This window comes from Pieris rapae, chromosome 4, assembly GCF_905147795.1.
Source record: "Pieris rapae chromosome 4, ilPieRapa1.1, whole genome shotgun sequence".
Lineage (NCBI taxonomy): Eukaryota > Metazoa > Arthropoda > Insecta > Lepidoptera > Pieridae > Pieris > Pieris rapae.
Genome location: NC_059512.1, coordinates 6,852,999 through 6,873,982, shown reverse-complemented (window position 1 = coordinate 6,873,982; position 20,984 = coordinate 6,852,999). Strand labels below are relative to the sequence as shown.

The window sequence follows — 20,984 nt, the reverse complement described above, 5'->3', positions numbered from 1 at the left end:
TAGTCTGGGTGATGACGTAAAAATTCTTTTTTTTTCTAGTAATAAAGTAATAAAAAATCCAGCAAACTTTACTAAGTTTATTTTTAAAGTATAATATTATTATCTACAAGGTTGTATTGATCACAGTATTCACCTAAAGCAAATAAATTTAGTCTAAAGAATTTGTTCAAATGTTAATAGTAATTATTTCTCTCATACTTATTCCATCTATTATTTCTATTATTTCTAAAATTATAATTCCTTGGTTTTGGTTTTTGCTTCATTTGAGAATTGATATTTTTCATGTTGCTGAAATCTCTTGCTAAAAACTCTAACTCCTCTGGAACTTCCTGAAAAAATAATATACATCTTAATATATATAAAAATCTCCTATCACGATGTTTGTCCGCGATGGACTCCTAGACTACTCAATCGATTTTAAATTAAATTGGCGCACCATGAGCAGTCTGGTCCAACTTAAGAGATAGGATAGCTTAGATCTTTAATTATAGTCGCAATTTTATTTTATTGCAAATATTTGTTTATTATTTTATACAATTCTAACAGATCGCGCTGTGTTAGAAGTACCAACGTTTCACATAAGCTAACTACCTTTCACATCAGTTCTCCTACAGTTTCCCTTGAATAGCTTACAACTAAACATTACACTACTATGTAATATAATAAAAACCTTAGCCACAGCAAGGCTTGGCCAAGTTTGATAGTATTTTATATATTTATTTAAAAAACTACTATAGTACTAATAAATAAAGAAATATTTGTTGTAATTGTTTTAAGTTACTTATTATTTATCATATGATGGCCATACAAAGTAAAACATAATTAAAATAAAAGAAAACTGGCATTCCAAAACCAAAATACTATTTAGATAGAAGAAATTCAATTTCTAACTGATTTTTTAATTTTAAATGTTCCACTCCTATGTCAAATAAATTATCCTAAGCTATTACCTGCTTGGCTTCTTTTAAAACAGCTATAATGTTGTGGGCATGACGTCCTTCTTCAGTCGTAAGGAATGTGTAAGAAACACCTTTATTTTGTGAACGGCCAGTCCGCCCTATTCGGTGAATATAATCTTCTGAAGTATTTGGGAAATCATAGTTGATCACATGCGTAATTCCATCAACGTCTGAAAAAGTCCGTAATATTGTTATTTTGTTCAAACTTGTCTAGTCAATTGAAAAAAACGTAGACCCACCTAATCCTCTGGCAGCCACATCTGTAGCAACCAGAATATTGGTTGTACCACTTCTGAATTTATTGATTATAACATCCCTCTGTGCCTGTGACTTATCACCATGAATACCTACTGCAGGCCATTTATTTCTTCTCAATGAGAGTGTCAAATTATCCACAAACCTCTTAGTGTTTGTAAATACAAGAATTTTACCAAAACCTTGACCAGATATGTCATGCATTATTTGTTTCAGCCTGAAACAATAAAATGATGTAAAACATAAACTCATACTCCAGACCATTCTTTCTGAAAATTGGGATTGTTAACTACGATTATTCTATTGATATTATGATAATTCTGTAATTACTCCTGCTTAAACAAAAGAAGAACATACATTATGATGACTTACTTATCCATTTTTTGTTCGTGTTCAAGTACATAGAAATTCTGCTTAATATTATGGTTTGCTGTTAAGTCAGTTGATCCCACATTAACTTGAACAAATTTTCCTAAATAATCTTTTGCAAGATATTGGACTTCTTTAGGCCATGTAGCCGAGAACATTAGTATTTGTCTTTCATAGGGTACCCCCTCAAGTGCTTTTCTGATTTGTGGCTCAAAACCCATATCCAACATTCTGTCAGCTTCATCCAATACAACATAGTTACATCTTGACAGATTGGTAACTTTACTATCAATGAAATCATTAAGTCGTCCAGGTGTTGCTATTAATATGTCAACACCATACTTAAGCTCTTCTGCCTGTCTACTGCGGCTGACACCACCGTAAATACACAAAGAGCGAATTCCTAAAGACTTTTGAAATTGTTTTGCAACTTCTTCAATCTGACGGGCCAGCTCCCTTGTTGGGGCTACAATTAACACTCTTGGGCCCCTACCCCGTCTACCTTCAGTTTCCTTCAAATGAACAACTGCTGGTAAGAGATAAGCTAAAGTTTTACCAGTTCCGGTTTGTGCAATGCCTACAAAATTTTTACCTGCCAATGCAATTGGCCATCCTTGAGATTGTATTACAGTTGGAGTTGTAATGCCTTGCTCTTTCAGCAATTTTTTTATGTAGTCTGGAAATCCACAGCTATCTATATCTCGAAAAGGACTGGGTATATCTTCACCAAGAATAGTTATCTTATTTTCAATAATGTACTCTTCATCTGTTTTCTGTGCTACGTTAGTTGCATAAAATCTATTTTTTATAAAGATTCGATTTTGATTTGAGGTGAATTTTGAGACAGCATGGTCACACGATATTGCAGACTGAATTATGTGTTTGAAAGTTGTAAAGTTCTTCACGCTGGGACACCATCTAAAATAAGAAAATATTTCATTAATTTGTATTAAAGCATGAACATTAATAAAGTAAAAAATAAAAATACTTACAGAATTGAGAAATGATTTTGCCTCAAAATATTTCTTGCCAAGGTATGAGCCATGATGTTTATTTTTACTTATTTATTGTAAAGCAGCACACTATTACAATTGTTTACACTCAGAAGTCGATTTCTTAGATAGGTGACATTTTATTTTAAATAGTTGCTTCTGAAAATGATTAAGGTTACAACTTACAAGTTTAACCATAACCCAATCCACTGTGTCACAGATTACTTAGTTTTACAATTCAAAATTAATATTGCCAGCCAACTCGAGTTTCTAATGTCGTATATATTATTGAATTAAGTTTTTTTAAACCACCGATTAGGAATGGAAATGGATTATTGTATAAATTTCAAGAGCTCAAATATTTTATATAACTATTACAGTTTTTTAAATAAAATAGGGGAAAAAGCGCGGTAAATTTAATTTAATTTTACAAGTTAAAATGCAGAAGATAAGCAGGTAGTTTTAATATTTGTATTATAATATGTAACCTTTATATTATATTTGTGTATAGTATCACCGTGTAGTCGGTAAGTTTTGTAATTTTTGTAAATATTGTTTGAACGAGCCCTCCGATATAGGTCGGGGTGATAATGGCCATGTTGGCCTGAATCTCCCTGTGGGATCTAATGTATCTGTTTATTCGCAAGATGAATATGATAAAATTGATACGGATTGTCCGCTTCATCTCAGGCAGGTGACGGAAGTCGGAAGGAACACATTATTTGCGCCTTTGTCGGCAGTGTACAAAAATTAAGAAAAAGGAAGGTAGTGGTTTAAGCGGTGATTACTGTCAGTGCGAAAGATTATGCAATGTGGAAGATGTGTCAATATTTAAAAAAAAAGTTACTCCTAAACTTATATCTCAATCCACGTTATCTCTACACCCGCAAAATAATAATATTTCACACTCTCAACCATCAACATCAATAACTTACAAGGAAAATTCTAATAACACCAAAGCTACAGTTATCAATACAGACTCCAATATGATTGGCCGTACTGAATATGTTCCTACTGATGCTTCCCCTTATTTAATACAATGTGTTCAACGTATACAAAGTTCACCTTACGACGGGACCGTTCTCCATCCTATAACTTTTGGGATTTTTTTTAAATTGAATAAATTTGATAATATTATTCCCGGAATTGTAAAGCGTATAGGAAGAAAAAGGACCGTAAAAACCATACAATGTTTTAAATGTTGCCGTTATGGTCATCGTCATACCCAAATTCAATGTCGATCTAAGACTTCAATATGTTACAAGTGTTGATGAGGTCAACTTGCAGGTACGTCATGTGACAGGTCTCATGAAGATCTTCTATACTGTGTGATGTGTGAAGTCGAAGGGTCATCTTCAGCAACAGATAAATCATGTCCATCAGACTCCAGACAGAAATCAAAGTTAAAATGGCTCAGAGCGGCATGTCTTATGCCGAAGCCAGTAAATATCTTCCTTCTATTAAGCCTCTGCATACGCAGATGCATTAAGCTCAACAATTCCAGAAGTACCAAAACCCGCATATTCTTCCACAGCGAAGTCTGTATCTCGTTATAATTCTACTAATCCCTCATATAAAAAGACAGTATTCTTAAAACCTCATTCTCCTCCTAAACCTCGGAATGGTTATGATTATGTTTAGAATCTTTTTTTTTTAATGTGGTAAATATGGCCAAGCCTATTTTTTTTAGTCTTTACCAGACCTCCTCTTCAGAACTTGACAATAATATTGTAAAAAAGATTGGCTATGGTGCTTCGATAGATGTATATCTCGCAAAGAGAATTAGAGATAGCCAGGGTCATGAGCTTTACTTTGATTATAATTTTTCATGATACCATTTACTACAAATTCTAAAACAAAAGGGTATTGTGGCCGTATGCAGTGTTTACAGATTTGTTAAACCACCGTTTTAAAGTAACAGGGAAACAAATAAGAAGACTGGGGGTTTTTCTCAAGAAGTATGCAGAGAGAGATTTGTAACTGTTGTGAAGTGGTTGGACAATAAGATTACCCACCTGGCTTCCAATTTTGTTGGTATAGGTGATAAGGACTTATTAAAGAGATGGCGAGTGTAATAAAGAGAAGCGATATAAGTAATTTATTTATTTAAGTAATATTAAGGTTGAGCGACAAGAGGTCGTAAAGCGCTATAATCATGCAATGGGTGGCGTTGATTTATTAGACCAACGTATGAGCTATTACAGAATATTTATAAAATAAAAAATATTTACTCTGCGTATATTTCATGCATCTGGAGTTCAGATATATCGAGAATACCCAACGGATAACGACTTATTAGACACAGCAAAAGAACAACGAATTACTTTGCTTTACTTTCGCCGTCGCTTGGCTGACAGTTTGGTGCTACAAGATAAATTTTCTATCGCCAAGAGGTCAAACAACTAGCAGTAGTAGATCAACGATGCAAATTATACCAAGGCCAGGAGAGAATCGCCCTGCAGTAGAAATTTCTCGTGACGGTGTTGGGCATTTCCCTACACATGACGATGGAACTGGGACTAGGTGTAAAGCTGTGGGATGCAAGGGAAAATCCAGTGTCAAGTTCATCTAGTGATATTTGATGAAGATATTTTTTTCCAATTATTGTTCATACTATTTTTGATAAAATATAGTTCAGGTCTAAGGGTTAAAAAATATGCTGTTGTTTGTAAACAAAATATAGTTAGGATATAATAGGTATTAATTACACATTTAAGTTCAATGATGAATCTTTCAAGGTCTAAACATAAAGTATCTTTTAAACTTTAAAATCCCTATATAATATGTACCGTTTTTTTAAGTAGCATGAAGCCTGGATCATCCTAATGGCTCTGGTTATTTTATAAGACAGTTTCCTGAATAAAACAAATGTATTCATACCATTATATTATTTTATTTCTTTTCAGATTGGAATGACAGCCTGTAAGGTTTATTCTTTACAGTAGAAAACAAAAAATTGAACAAATCGGTTGAAGTAGGTACAAAACTTAAAATTAGCTCGTCCTCACAAAATTATCACAGAGCAACAAGTAAAAATAAACTGCAGATGCTACAGCACCTGTACACTTGTACTAAACAATCACCACACATTTTAATCAATTAGAGCAATTGCATTTCAGACATTTACTTCAGTTTCACACATTAAATAGAATTACATACACTTAATAATGAGGATTAGCTACTTAAAATTATTCTACTTCATCAATAGTCATTAAATTTTTTGTGGGAACCGTTGGAGCCATTACTTCTACCGAAATTTCCACCTCTCTTAAAGGTACCACCTCTGCTGCCACCGCCAAACCTACTTCTGTTCCATCCACCACCACCACCTCCACATCTATCCGCCATTGACTGAAGTTGGGGGCTGATCATCTAAAATAACAAGTTTAGCCATATTAATTCAGTTACTATTTTTTTTCATCAGGAAGTATTGTTTAACATTTTGTAGGAACTTAAATGTAACAGCATCTGAGGATGGGATCCAGATAAACAGTATGTGGACACCGAAGGCATGTAGCTGTGTTAATGTACCTCATACTTGCATTCATGTCACGCTATTGAAAAACGTACCCATGCCAAAGGTATGAGGAAAGTCTTTTTGTTATTACAACTTACCTGGTTTGCTTCCTGTAGGACAGATACAAGATCTTTGGCTTGTCTCGAATTTGATGGTGTGAAAAATGCGTAAGAAGTTCCTTTTGATTTCGATCTACCAGTTCTTCCAATTCGGTGAATGTAATCTTCAGATGAGTTAGGATAGTCAAAGTTAATAACATACTTAATACCATCCACATCTGCAAATAAATAACTTATTAGAAACCGTTATGTCAAATAAGAGACAAGAAAGCTCAGTACAGATTTAGTATTAATATAGTTATTTGTATTATAATAATAAAATCTGTCTTAAACTTTATATAACAATCCTATCAATGGCAACTCAACATTACTTACATGAATGAGTTACACAACATGGGTAGAAGAAATACAAGTATTTATTTTGCCTCTCACTCAGAACCCAGGAGTATTTCTTAAGGGCGCAAACTTATATGATGGTATCTCAAACTCAATCGCCCCTCGAAAATCTCCATGTGGCCGAAACAGAAAACCCTTGACCTCCTGCCGATACTTCAACTTTTGGTCAAGTTTTTCAACAATGCACTTCATTAATTTTTTATCTTTGCAAATGTTATCTCATGTGCATCACCAGGTTTTCTTGAACTGTCAAGTGTATCCGAATGGACGGACATACTATCCAGCTTTCCGGCCTCGGGTCCACTCAGTGAAAGGCACTTTTGAGGCACCTTTAAAGTGACGAGTTATTGCATTCTGCATAAAACTATCAACTGCATCAGAAAGATGTCTTAGCTACATATCCAGTGCAGTAACATATCCATAAATTTTGGACAGTAATCAAATAGAACACAATAACTTTCCGCCAGTGCCTCTGAAAATATAAAACAAACCATTTTTATTAAAATATATAATTGTATAATATAATATATAATTGAATACAAAACATAAAAATAAAATTATATACAAGTAAAGAAACTCACCAAGTCCTCTAGCAGCAACATCAGTAGCAACCAGAATGCTAGCTCTGCCTTGTTTGAATTGCCTCAGTACATCATCTCTCTCTTGTTGAGTTTTATCCCCATGCATACAAACTGCTGGCCATCCATAGCGTCTAATATTTCTAGTTATATTTTCCACTTTTCTTTTAGTTTCAACAAATATGATAGTTTTTGATCCAGGGTCTTGACTTTCTCCAATTTCTTGAAGAAGTGTATTTAATCTGTGAAAAAAACAGACTTAAAACTTTTGTAACAAGTGCATAAAATAGCAATAAGTGATAAAGCTTTCAGATCTTCTTAGAGGTATGAAAATTAGTTTAATCATGGAATCATTAGGATATAAATCATCACTATGGTAAAATTTCAGAATAACCAATAATAGAGAAATACTTACTTGTTTTCTTTTTCATGTTCTTGACAAACATCAATTATTTGAAGAATATTGTGATTAGCAGACAGCTGCATTGATCCAACGTTGATTTGCATATAGTCACCAAGATAATCTTCAGCCAGCTTCTTGACTTCTTTAGGCCATGTTGCTGACCACATTAATGTTTGTCGGTCTGGGCGAATTTGTTCAATGATTTTCCTAATTTGAGGTTCAAAACCCATGTCCAACATACGGTCAGCTTCATCAAGAACAAGGTATGTGCAACGTTGGAGGTTTGTGGTTCCTCTGTCAAGGAAATCAATTAACCTACCAGGTGTGGCGATGACAATTTCAACACCACGCTCCAGGTCACGTGCTTGTTCTCTCTTTGGGGCTCCACCAAAAATACACGTGTTTCTGACATATGCAGCATTTCCAAAATCAGTTGCAACTTGTTGAATCTGTTGAGCCAGTTCACGTGTAGGTGCCAAAACAAGAGCTATAGGACCATCACCTCTCCTAATAGGTGGTTGATTATTTATATGTACAATAGCTGGTAAAATATAAGCTAATGTTTTTCCCGACCCAGTTTGGGCTATTCCAACTAAGTTTTTGCCTGACATAGCAATGGGCCAGCCTTGTGCTTGAATTGGAGTTGGATCTTTGTACCCCGAGTTTTTTATGCTCTGTAGAACATAGTCTGGGAAATTGGCCTCATCAAAATTTTGTATTGGGTTTGGAACGCTTACACCACTTATGGTGATTTCATGTTCATTTCTGTATTCCTCAACTTCGTAAGCTGATCTGTTAAGTATAGTAGGTGCGGGGTTGTAGAAGTCCTTGTTAAAAGGCTGCAGTGACATGGAATCCCAGTTAGGTTTTCGCATATTTTGACCACCTGAAAATTCTTTTCTACCGCCGCCACCACCGCCGCCTCCAAATCTTCCGCCGCCGCCGCCATTATTTCCGAATCTTCCTCCGCCTCCTCCTCCAAATTTGGAACCACCGCTACCACCACGGTTATTATTCCAATTTCCAGACCTGTTACGATAAAAAGGCGTTAAATTAATATGTACTATCAAAACTATGTCAAATTAATACTGCCACGTGGTGTATTAAAAAAATTAAGAACCACATATGTGTCAAAGGGCATTAAAATGCCGAATTAAAATACGGTGAGAATTTTGAGGTTTATTTGGGAAATTGTCTAGAAATTTACGTGTGTTAATAAAAAAGCCACCCAATAAACGAATTATAGACATTTCATGCACCAAAACGTGCTCCCTTACGCATTAGCCATGCGGGCGTGAAAAATTTATCAGTCGAAACAAGATGGCGGTTGTAGATGGTGTTACTTGTTAGTATTGATTTTCTTTCAGCGGGTGGAATACCAAGTTTGAAAACTACGAAAGCATTCATATCATCAAATAACATGTTACACAGGCCCGGAAATCAATCAGTACAAGATCCACGTAATTTTAAAGTGACAATAGATTAGCAGTACGGACTAATCAAAAATTAAGTGAAGGTTAACTTTAAATTAAAATAACAAATTATAGCTGGTATAAAGAAAGATAAATACTAAAAGAACATAGATATAAAAATAAAAATGTTACTTACATTATGTGGTAATTTTATGAAATGATGATCTTGATAAAGAAAGATGTCTTCTCAATTTTATAGCAGGGTCAACCTATAAAATAATGATATTGGTAAATAACAGCACATTGACTTAGTTAATTAATTGTGAAATATCTCAACAATTAATATAGCACTAAGATAAATTCACTTGTAAGCACTTGTGTGCTTAGCTGGAAACACTTGGACACGACTTACCTTGACCGCTGCTTTACGAAAGAGAACGATCAATGAAATATGAATGCCTGGTGATTTGTGTTGCCATATGGTTTCGGCGACATACCCCTAGTGTTGCCAACCGGATTTTGAATATTACGTAGTTTTAGTAATAATTGTTTAAGAAAAGTTCGTAGATCTACGTACTTTTTTGAGTGGAATGAAGAGGGTAAGGTAGGTAAAACTGAATAAAACGAGTGCTTAATGTTTATTGTTACTTTCTGGTAAATTAAATTTGTACATGTTTTTAGCACAAATCTGTAACACTCACAAATAGGTATTACAAAATTATATTTATAGTAAAAAACTAAACCGCCTTCAAATTATCAGAACTGGACCAAATTCAAATAATCAAAATTGGTTCACCTTATTGAAAGTATAGTTAGTTATAGTCTATAGTATAGTATGTATATTGTAGTCTCTAATATATATAAATATAGTTTAGTTATAGTCTAGTTTTCGAAAGTATCATGTCTATTCAGTTTATTTAATAGTAGAGAACGATTTTAGTTTAAATAAAGAAAATCCAAAATATTAAAAACTATAAAACTATTTTATTATAAACTATGGTAGCAATAAGCAAACCATGCAATAATTAACAAAGCATTTGAAAAAAAATATTAATTCCACCTTATTAAGACTGGCCTGTGGCAAACAACACCGTTTGAAATGTTAATAGTATGACTTTGTTGCGTAAAGTATAAGAATATAACAATAAAATATCTGTTGAATATACCAATAGTTCATCAAATATATAAGTAACAAAAAGATAGAATTTGAAATATTTTAAGAAACATTTCCAACAAATACCTAGATACAAACAAATTCACGAAATTAAATGTATTTTTAAATTATAAATATATTTTTTTGTTTCTAAGTTATGAAAATGGATTTGCTAAATATTTAGTATGTATATAATTGTTTCTACAAACTACGCCATACATACGCGATTCGATTATCGGCCTTTTTCGATTTCTCTATGTATGAAACGCTTTGAACCAATTATTACAGATTTTTTTCGTTCGCCCATTTGACTTTTTTGACAATTTACAATTTATAAAGTGAACGTCATTCACCGTTCTTATATTCTGTTTCATTCATTTCGTTGTGTTCTAATGAAAAGTGTAAACGCTGTCTTGTCAAAATTCGGTTAAAATTAATATAAATTTTTCCACATTTCGTACAAAATACAGTTAACCTACATTTCCATTTCTAATTAATTAATAATATAATGGCTATGCAACCGCACAGTAAAAAAAGAGTGTGCTATTATTACGATAGTAAGTATTTAGAAGTTTGTTCCCCGCCAATTCGCTTATGGCTGACATTCTAACAATATTAATTTACATTGGATTGTTTATTTATTAATTTTTTAAATATGCTTAAGTCAATCAACTATTGGCTTGTATTTTTGTCTACTTTATGCAGTGTTACTCGTCTTAGTAAAATTACTTTACTGTGTATTGTGTCATTTGTAAGCGTCTGTACTTCATCCTGCAACGCCATTGGTTTAAAAGGTTTTATTCGTTCTCGTTATTATTAGTACAGACGGAAATATGTCAAGCTTTGTAATGACCCGAGTGACATTATAATATAAAGTTAGAATTGATGATATCTAGTTATTATGTATTTTAGGTGATATCGGAAATTATTATTATGGCCAAGGACATCCCATGAAGCCTCACAGAATACGTATGACACATAATCTTCTTTTAAACTATGGATTATATAGAAAAATGGAGATATATGTAAGTTTAAATATTATTATTAAACTGGAATTTATTATCTCGCGTAAACTAGCCCGATTCCGCTCATGTACTTTTAACTGACAAAATAAAAAAATAAACTTCTGTTCATGTGTCAACTCTGGACAACTATTATTTTATTTTCTATTTCAGAGGCCACATAAAGCAACTGCTGATGAAATGACTAAATTCCACTCGGATGACTACATACGTTTCCTTCGCTCCATCAGACCAGACAACATGTCAGAGTACAATAAGCAGATGCAAAGATGTAAGGTTTTCTATATATTACTTATAGCATTAATAGTTAAAAAATAAAGAATAAAGAAACATCAAAGTTGAGATATTTTTATGTGATATCCTGAAAGAGAACATCTAAGCATAGAAATAAATATTGATTCTTTATTTTTTTTATTTGCACTTCTGTTCGCAATGTTTGTTGACCCCTCCAAGTTCAAGAAAGTTAAACTCATCCAACATTTTTGGGTTTTTTATGTTTTATGATACATGCTAGTGCTGTGCTAACTTGCTCATATTTTCAGTAGTTACACTGTTTCCAGCATACAGGATTGATATCTTAATCTGTTAAAGTTTTGAATTAAGGCAACAAGTTTTTAATGAGGTTTAATTTCTTACATTACTCTGTTACTAAATATATATTCAATTATGTATGTGCTTTTATTGAATGGCTCTAGAACATAATGGTAGGCTAGTACTTAAACGGATTGCACTAGATAGCTGCATTTAGTACTCATAAATTATAAATTTTTATGTTATAGATCTGGCTATTCTGGCTAGGCTAGGCTTTTTTATTATTTATTCATCTGTCTACTTTGTTTCTGTTTATTTATTTATTTATTTATATATACATTCTAAAACAATGTATATGCCTAAAAAATACAAGGAAATATGACATCACATATTTAACACACTTACACATACACATCAATTACATTAGAACTTAAGCTATATCAAAAGAAAAACTAAAGAAACAGCCACAAAATAAACAAAAAAAAATTACTAAATTATTTTTTATTTTATTTATTTATTTACACTTCGTTGCTAAAGAAATACAAATAACACAAAATATATAAATTACAAGGGATGCAACGGGCGGCCTTATCGCTAACAAGCGATCTAACCCTAAGCATTACTATTTGTTTCTGTTACTACATTACAAAAAAACCAAATACATTAAATTTTGTGCAAAAAATGCAAGGGTTATGGACACTAGACCAATTATATATGATGATGAATTGAATCTAAATGATACAACTGTATTTCACTTCTGTGGTCTCCTCATTGTAATGGATTGGCGAAGAGACTTAGTTCTGCAGCTTACACAATTAAAAAAAATCATCTCAATCTATAATTTAAAACATAGGGAATCTCTAAGAGATAAATTCAAGGAAATAATATACTTACCTTTCACCTTTTTTAACATTAAATAGGTTTACAGTGATAACTAACCACAAGCGTGAGTATTAAATGTCACTTAAACTTTCAGTTAATGTTGGTGAAGATTGTCCAGTGTTTGATGGTCTATATGAGTTCTGTCAGCTCTCTGCGGGAGGGTCTGTTGCTGCCGCCGTCAAGTTGAATAAACAGGTGGGTGTCGCCATGCTTTTTCTTTTTTTTTCAGCATTGATTTTCCTATGTAAGATTAGATAGATAAGAAGAGAAGATAGAGGTTATGGTGTGTGTATTGATATATTTACATGATTCAAAATGTTTAATTTTGATGAAATAGTTTATACATTTTCTTTAATTTTTTTTAGGCATCTGAAATTTGTATCAATTGGGGTGGAGGGCTGCATCACGCGAAAAAATCTGAAGCATCTGGTTTTTGCTATGTCAATGATATTGTTCTCGGCATTTTGGAGCTGCTCAAGTACCACCAGCGCGTACTTTACATTGACATAGACGTCCACCATGGAGATGGGGTGGAAGAAGCGTTCTACACTACTGACAGAGTCATGACGGTGTCCTTCCACAAGTATGGAGAATATTTTCCAGGCACTGGTAAGTAAAAACCTTTTCTTTTAATAATTACATGAATAGCACAAAGAAAAAAATGTACTTTTAAAATAAAACACAACTAAAAAGTTTATGTCAAAGCACATATTTGCAAGAAGCTGCTTTTATGTTCAGCATGCATATGAAGTATATGCTGGAAAAATTTGGTTTGATTCCAGGGGAAAATATAATTGTTTCAGCAGAACTAGACAAACTAATTACTTTAAAAACTTTTAGTTTACAGGGAATATTGTACTTACCACTATTAAGGTACACTATAATGTAAAGATGAAATAGAATAATTAATACTAATATGTTTAGACTTCCAAGTACGTGTAGTAACTTACGTAAGTGTATGTATGTTTGGCTATAAATTTGTCAATAAATATATAAAAAATTGAGAACCATGCAAGTTTCGTCATAATCGGTTGTGTAGTTTGTGTACATTTTCCCCACAGATTTTCTGTATAATAAAGGTACTAAGTTAAATATATATATCTGTGGTCATAGATCAGACAATGATAAGTTCATTGTTTCTCAGTATGACTTAATCATATTCTGACCTATGGCCACAGATTTGTATTATATCCTTATTCATTTATAGTTAGTAGTAGTAGTAGTAGTAGTTACCTATCGGTTATTCCTTTTCAGTTGAATTTAATAATTAATTTATTTAATTTTTATATTACATATACAGTTATTTTGTATTAATAGTAACAATTTAAACAGGGGATCTACGTGATATCGGAGCTGGTAAGGGCAAGTACTATGCAGTGAATATCCCACTTCGGGACGGAATGGACGACGAATCGTACGAGTCTATTTTCGTTCCCATTATTTCCAAAGTCATGGAGACCTTCCAACCCAGTGCAGTAGTATTGCAGTGTGGAGCCGATTCTCTTACTGGTAAGTTGTTAAAGAATATTTTAAATTTGTCTATTGTGGCAGACTGATGATGTATGGCATATTTGTCACAAAATTATTGTGAATTATTAAGAGCTGCTGTAACTGGTATATTTTGATATAAAGTTTTAAATTCATACTAATTTTATATAAATGAATATTTTAACATGGTAAGATAGATAAATCAAATATAATGGAACTCACACACAGTTTCATGACCATAGAAGATGGTCACACTTTTTATGGTATTATTTTAAATATTGCATTATCTGATCTAAGGTGACAGATTGGGATGCTTCAACCTAACAGTGCGCGGCCATGGCAGATGCGTTGAGCTTGTGAAGAGATTTGGTCTTCCATTCTTACTTGTGGGCGGAGGAGGGTAAGTTTCGTTTTGCTTCATTTTATTTTACTATACGATTTGTTACAAAGTATTCGGGTGTCATGTAAGTGTGGACGAGCCAAGGCTGTACAATTTGGTCAGATAGGCTTTCTTATTTTATAAAGGTTAGCGATTTTCTTAATAATCGAAGTTGCAAAAAGTATAGACATAAGTAAGCACTCTCTTCAACTGTTACATTGCATTCATTTTTATTTTTATTTTTTTGTAGCTTGATGTAAGACTGATTTTATATGGTTGACTATTTTCGATAAAAATTGTATACAGACTGAATATGGATGAAACCTAGCAAAGATTAGTATTGGTCTATCCCTCATATGGAACTAATACTTACCGCTGAGTCATGACTGAAGCATACTTCTAGTATTGACTCCATGCAAGCATGTGCATGTGAAACTTGTAGTACTCCATATACAAATTGAGGAGTACAGGACATTGGGTATATATTGTACGTACGTATCGACTATGGCTTATCGGCACCATCCTTATTTACAGTTATACAATCCGTAACGTATCACGTTGTTGGACATACGAGACTTCGGTGGCGTTGGGCGTTGAGATAGCAAACGAGTTGCCATACAACGATTACTTTGAATACTTTGGACCGGACTTCAAGTTACACATCTCGCCCAGCAATATGTCCAATCAAAACACAACTGAATATCTCGACAAAATCAAGAATAGACTGTTTGAGAATCTCCGTATGTTACCGCATGCGCCTGGAGTTCAGGTAAGAAAACTATCAAGTATACTTATCACATTGTTATTTTTAAAATAGTTACAGAGAAATATTTCATTTATTCTCGCATTTACTGCACGATACTTCGCTCCACTTAAATTTACTTTGTTAAGAGATAATTGCATAAGTTAAATATATTATTTTTGTGAAGAAATAAAATTATATAATTTTTAATTATATATTTTCATAGTTCAAGATAATTACTGTCGGACTGTAATGACGTAACAGTGTTGTCAGCATAATATAAATGATAATTTACTGCTGCGACATCAATCTGACATTTCTCTACCGCACAGACCATAACAGTTAATTACGCAAACAAATCCTATATGAAGCTTCCCTTAAACACATACAAAGAGAATCCTATTTTACTACCGAACATTTAATAAGACGATATTTGTTTTCCAGGTGCAAGCAATCCCAGAAGACGCCGTCAACGACGAATCAGATGACGAAGATAAAATTGATAAAGATGAACGTCTGCCACAGAGTGAAAAGGTATATTTAATATTTAGTTTCATCAATATTATTAACTACTTGCTGCCATCATATGATTTTTTACTTAACCTTTTTAGTACCTACATACCGACATATAGAAAATTTTACTATGCTATATAGACTGTTTGCTTTTCCTGAATAAATACCTAAGTACTAAATAAAATAACATTAAAGAAAAACCCTCAGAGTTAAAGAATTAAATAAAAAAATAATGTAATAGGTCCAGCCGTCTTCGAATTTTTATTTAAATAGTGTTGGCATTTAGAAAATAAATTTGGTTGTATAGGTATATGTTATGGTTTGGAATGGAAACAAGAAAAAATTTAATTTTTGTTTTTTACTTAATAATATACTATTTTGGGTAATATATACTAGTTTTCTTACTGTTATTAACATCCACCTAAAATTACTTTGTTTATAACGAAATAAACTTATCTTACAGGACAAGCGAATAACAGGAGATGGAGAATTATCAGATTCTGAAGATGAAGGTGAAGGTGGAAGAAGAGACAACCGGTCTTATCGCGTACCTCAGAGGAAGAGACCGCGACTCGACAAAGATAACGCTAAGGATGATATCAAAAGTGAGTTTAATCTAAATATAACAGTTTGTTTAAACCTGGTATTGAACAGTTATGTGTATGAGTCGTAGTGTAACGTGTTTGAAAATCACACTCACGCTTTCAAACTATACATAAAAGATTTTAACTGACTTAAAAAAGATGATTATCTGTTTGACATGAAGGAATGTACGTGTATGTATGTTTATAAAATTTATCGGAATCGGTCCTTTCGATATCCTTTACACAGTACAACCTTTTTAGTAATTTTTATATCAGTATATTTCAACTCAAGGAATAGTCAAAATTTTATCAAAATTGATTCAGTAGTTTTTGAAATTTAGTATTCTGCGCATTTCTAGAGTTGTTTGGTATTTATTTAGGGATGTAAATAAAGGAAGACTGATGAGAACACATGATTTTGCATTCAGCTTATTAAGTATTCCACAGTAACTATTCATCCCAAATCTCGTACCCATAACTATTTACATTCGACATCATTTACAAATTGTTCCTATATAAATAAATAAAAAATCTTTTTTAGCGGAAGACAACAAAGATGACGTCAAAAACATAAATATGGAAGAACCAAAGAAAGAGTTGCCGCCCAACGCTTGATTAGTACGTACATAAATATTGAGAGATTGTTTTAGCTACCAATAGCTGAATGAATACGTGTGTATTGGATGATATTATGTTTTGTAAGACCTCTGAACCAGTTACATTTAAGTGTCTTTGTCAATATGTGTATTATTTATTCTGATATAAATAGTTGCTTAAACGCGTAAATTTTTTTATAAAACATTTCCGACCATATGTACGTATAATGTTGGTAAAACGCGTTTAAATCCGACAAAATTAGCAGGATAAATTGTATATATTTTCATATTTCTATTTGTTTAAGTGTTCGTTATAAATATGAATTTTGTCATATGACGTTGTATGGAAGTAAAATAGATAGTAGATTTTGTAGTTGTTTTTTTATCCGGTGACAAAAAAATGAATTAACTCTATATCGCATTTAATAAATTTATTTTATTTTTAAATCAATATTATTTACCGTCAAAGTTAGGGTCCGTTCAAGTATTACGTAAGCAGATTTACTATTATCCTCCCTTCCTCTTGTCAGCAAAAGACAGTAAAGCTCTCAAAAATACATAAACGTATTAAATGTAGACGTCCTCGAAAGAGAATTTCGTTTTCAAGCATAAAGGTAATATGTGTAACAAAGTAAATAATTACTGTTGACGTAATCACCAAATAAGATAATAGTAGACACACACACATCCACACACTCACATCCATACACACACATCCATACACACACATCCATACACACACACATCCACACACTCACATCTACACACACCCACACCCCTGTACTGCTTACGTAGACTTGAAGGACCCCTTAGCAACAAAGTATGATTTTTGTTTGTCAAGTAATATTAGTTGTGTAGAGTATACCAAGGGTCAGATTTAGAGTCGAGACTTGCTAAATATGAGTCCCGTATGTCAAAGTAGAAAAGATTTTTAACATACGGGAGTAATACTTAGCCGTAAGACACGTGAATTTTAAGCTTCGGTGTTTCGAAAGTGTTAAGGTGTAATAATATTAAGGTACTACGGTTGGTTGACTTATTTCTTAGTTTATAACAATAGTCTGATTAACGTATGCTAAAAATCATATACTAAATCTTCTACCAAAGTTTATCAAAATTGTTTCAGCGTATGTCCCAATCAAAATTACAAATGGTGAACTATAGTGATTTATACTCGAATGTATTTTTACATATTATTTATGATAAAATATGTGAAAGTTACTGACAACTTTTGCTTATATATACCTCCTAAAGGCATGAGTACGATTTCGTATAAGAATGTTAGGTTCCATATTAAAAATACTTATCGTAATAACTAGTTTTTAACGAATTCTATATAATTTATAGATTTCGTTAAAAACTATTATAGGCCTCGAATGATATATTAATAAGATTGTTTCAAACACACTTTTTTATATCTTAACGATAATTCCACAGATAATATTAGTTCCGAATACTGATAAATAGATTTAAATAGCATTTGACAGATTCATGTTGCATATTTAAGTGAATTAATATTGTAGCTCTAGCCTACAAATTACATTAAAATAAACCAACATTCAAAATATTTGCAATAAATTAGCCGCGAAATTATGATTTTACGCGAGCAACAAATGTACTGACAAGATTTAATTATCACAATTATTGTGTATTTGAATTTTCTTCTATTTTGAATTGGACTTATTAATTCAAGTATAATATTATTAGTGATTAGATTTAGCACCAAAAAAGTTTCTGTTAGACGTATTTTTGGGATGTTTTCCGACTTTTATCTGAATTATAACATCTGTGTATTACTGAGTTTTGTATTACGGAATGTACACTAATGTCACATGTTTCCTACTTAGTTAAGTGTTAGTAGTAATTTTTCTATTCATAAAACCCAAAATTCCATAATGATGCCTGTATATGCTTAAACAAAACTTAGCTTCTATTGTGAACATCATTGACACGATATAACAGAAATTATATTCGACATAATTCAAAGATTAGTATAGTAACTTGACACCATACAAATGTGGAGAAATTTATTTATCAGTACCAGTACTTTGCATTTAATAAAACTTCTTTAACATATAATTTTTCATTACTTTATTTATATACTTGTTGCGAATGGTTTTCAGTAATTAAACAAGACGTGACGTGAGTAAGTAAATAATGTAATAAATTATCGTTTTAATCACTTAAAGAAGTTTAATTTAAGTTATAGTACTTTTCAAAAGCACGCAATATTTTATTAATTTTTCATCTGTATAGGCTAACTTTTAAAACTTATTTTGTTCCTAATACTATCGTGAGCGTTTTAGCTAAGGAAAATACAAGACAACTAGTTATTTATTTTTACTGCATTTTTGTATAAAAATTCAGTAAATGCCCATTATCTACTGAATTAAATGTAAATACGGTAATTTTTTTTTAATTGCGGTAAGCAAGTTTCAGTTGACAATGATGTTTACTAAATTAATTAAGAATTATTTCTCAAACATATTTCACATTGACAATGGAAAAAAAAATTAGTTCTTGGACTTTTTGTCGTGAGATTATCGATTATTAATCTCCATGGAATTAAGATAAGACTGTACATATTTTTCTATGTTAATATAAGATGTATGGAATACTTTTGTTTTATTTGAATCCATTATATTAAGATTTTACCTAAATAAACACAATTCTCATTGCAGATTGCACTAATCGCAATAAGTTTATGTTCTATACTAATAAGAATTCTCGAATTGTGACAAATAAAATATACAACATACGGAAATTTACATAAAAATTGGTAACCCTAAATAATGTATGTTATAATTCTTACGATTGACGTCTCAAAGTTGAATTTTAAAATAGATATATTGGTTTTTTTTTACTATTTCAGCTAATTCGCCTTGTGCGCGCTCAAGTACATGGGGTTGTCCGTTGGAATCCCCGTTGATTGCATTTTTTCTAAGGGCCTGTTTCACAATGTATGGTTAAAGTGCCAAATAGCTATACAACACATAAATTATGGGTAAGATAAAAGTTCCCAATAAGATAGTTCGCATTTCATGACGTACTATCTGACAGTCGTGAAACGCAAAAATACTATTTATCCTACCAATAAGTAATAAATAGCTTATTTGGAACTTATCCGGACATTGTTAAACAGGCCCTAAATGTCTAATTCTATGTGTAACCGTAGCTAACGGAAAATTTAAGAAACGAGATTTTACCGTAAAACCTATGTCATAGTTTAGTAATTTCGTCCTTTTATTTTTCGAACTTTGATTTCAATAACATATTTATTATTACTAACTATTATGATGGATGATATCCAGAGGAAAACGACGACAGCTGATATCGACACGTGTCAGGCACAGAGCTAATCGACAGAAAAAACCGCAGATGTGACTTCTCCGTGCACCATACACGGAAAAATACTTCAAATTATTGTGCTTGTCAAAACAGATATTATTATGAATTTTCTGGGATTTATGCAGAATACGAAATTCCACCGGTATCACCTCAAAGTCCGCCGTTCCACAACTGCGCGTTTTTCAAGGCAGCCGCGCACCACCACTTTATGGAGCCAGCTGTCCATTAATTGAAGTATTTCCGAACCAATTCGACTTAGGGTCCTTCAAGAAAAGAGCGTACCAATTCTTAAAAGGCCGGCAATGCACTCGCGAGCCCTCTGGCATTGTGTGTCCATGGGCGGCGGTATCACAACATCAGATGAGCTTCCTGCCCGTTTTGCCGCTGCGCGCGCGCCATGTTGTAAAACAATAGGCGCCTGAAAGTTCTTTCAGTAAAATATAACTCATTACACATGAAACCTGTGGCATTAAATTTTAACTGCTAATTTCTATATGGCTTCTAAACAATTTTATTTGTGTTAATCCATAGAAAGAAAATGAAATGACTGATGTAAAGGAAGGCTTGGAGACTAGTCAAATTAAGTTTTAAAAGAATGGACAATAACCTTGAATAATTGTAGGCAAAATGGGTAGGGAAGGAAATAATGCCATAAAACTACTTGCGGTAACGACATGTGGTAGCAATTTCGGAATGAACACATTAAAATCGATACAATTATCAATGTTTATAACTCTATGTAAAACTACCAAAAAATGGCTAAATTAGAATTTGTTCATTTAGTTCCCAGTCCAAAAACATGGTCT

The 20,984-nt window shown here is 32.5% G+C and overlaps 3 protein-coding genes across 4 annotated transcripts; 1 reads left to right on the top strand and 2 right to left on the bottom strand.

Moving 5' to 3' along the window:
* Nucleotides 1-62: 62 nt before the first annotated feature.
* On the bottom strand, nt 63-2,808 carry LOC111003063 (ATP-dependent RNA helicase p62). The gene is made up of 5 exons (XM_022273423.2): nt 2,576-2,808; nt 1,587-2,501; nt 1,199-1,431; nt 951-1,129; nt 63-329 (listed from the first exon to the last, which is right to left on the bottom strand). Exons 1-5 carry the CDS (start codon nt 2,626-2,628, stop codon nt 174-176), a joined length of 1,536 nt encoding a protein of 511 aa, XP_022129115.2. The 5' UTR covers nt 2,629-2,808; the 3' UTR covers nt 63-173.
* Nucleotides 2,809-5,448: 2,640 nt separating this feature from the next.
* LOC111003012 (ATP-dependent RNA helicase p62) lies at nt 5,449-9,463 on the bottom strand. Of its 2 annotated transcripts, none has more exons than XM_022273339.2 (6): nt 9,353-9,461; nt 9,137-9,209; nt 7,541-8,557; nt 7,129-7,367; nt 6,191-6,369; nt 5,449-5,947 (listed from the first exon to the last, which is right to left on the bottom strand). In XM_022273339.2, coding segments are annotated over exons 2-6 (1,608 nt in total). In that variant the 5' UTR covers nt 9,139-9,209; nt 9,353-9,461; the 3' UTR covers nt 5,449-5,776. The 2 variants fall into 2 exon arrangements, 1 of the variants encoding a protein (XP_022129031.2); XR_002600565.2 differs by lacking the exon at nt 5,449-5,947 and adding an exon at nt 6,527-7,019 and having other exon boundaries at nt 6,204-6,369; nt 9,353-9,463.
* Nucleotides 9,464-10,462: 999 nt separating this feature from the next.
* Nucleotides 10,463-17,756, top strand: LOC111003029 (histone deacetylase HDAC1). The gene is made up of 11 exons (XM_022273376.2): nt 10,463-10,650; nt 11,006-11,118; nt 11,269-11,386; nt 12,623-12,723; nt 12,894-13,137; nt 13,861-14,037; nt 14,314-14,416; nt 14,930-15,164; nt 15,582-15,671; nt 16,114-16,255; nt 16,776-17,756. Exons 1-11 carry the CDS (start codon nt 10,602-10,604, stop codon nt 16,847-16,849), a joined length of 1,446 nt encoding a protein of 481 aa, XP_022129068.2. The 5' UTR covers nt 10,463-10,601; the 3' UTR covers nt 16,850-17,756.
* Nucleotides 17,757-20,984: the final 3,228 nt, after the last annotated feature.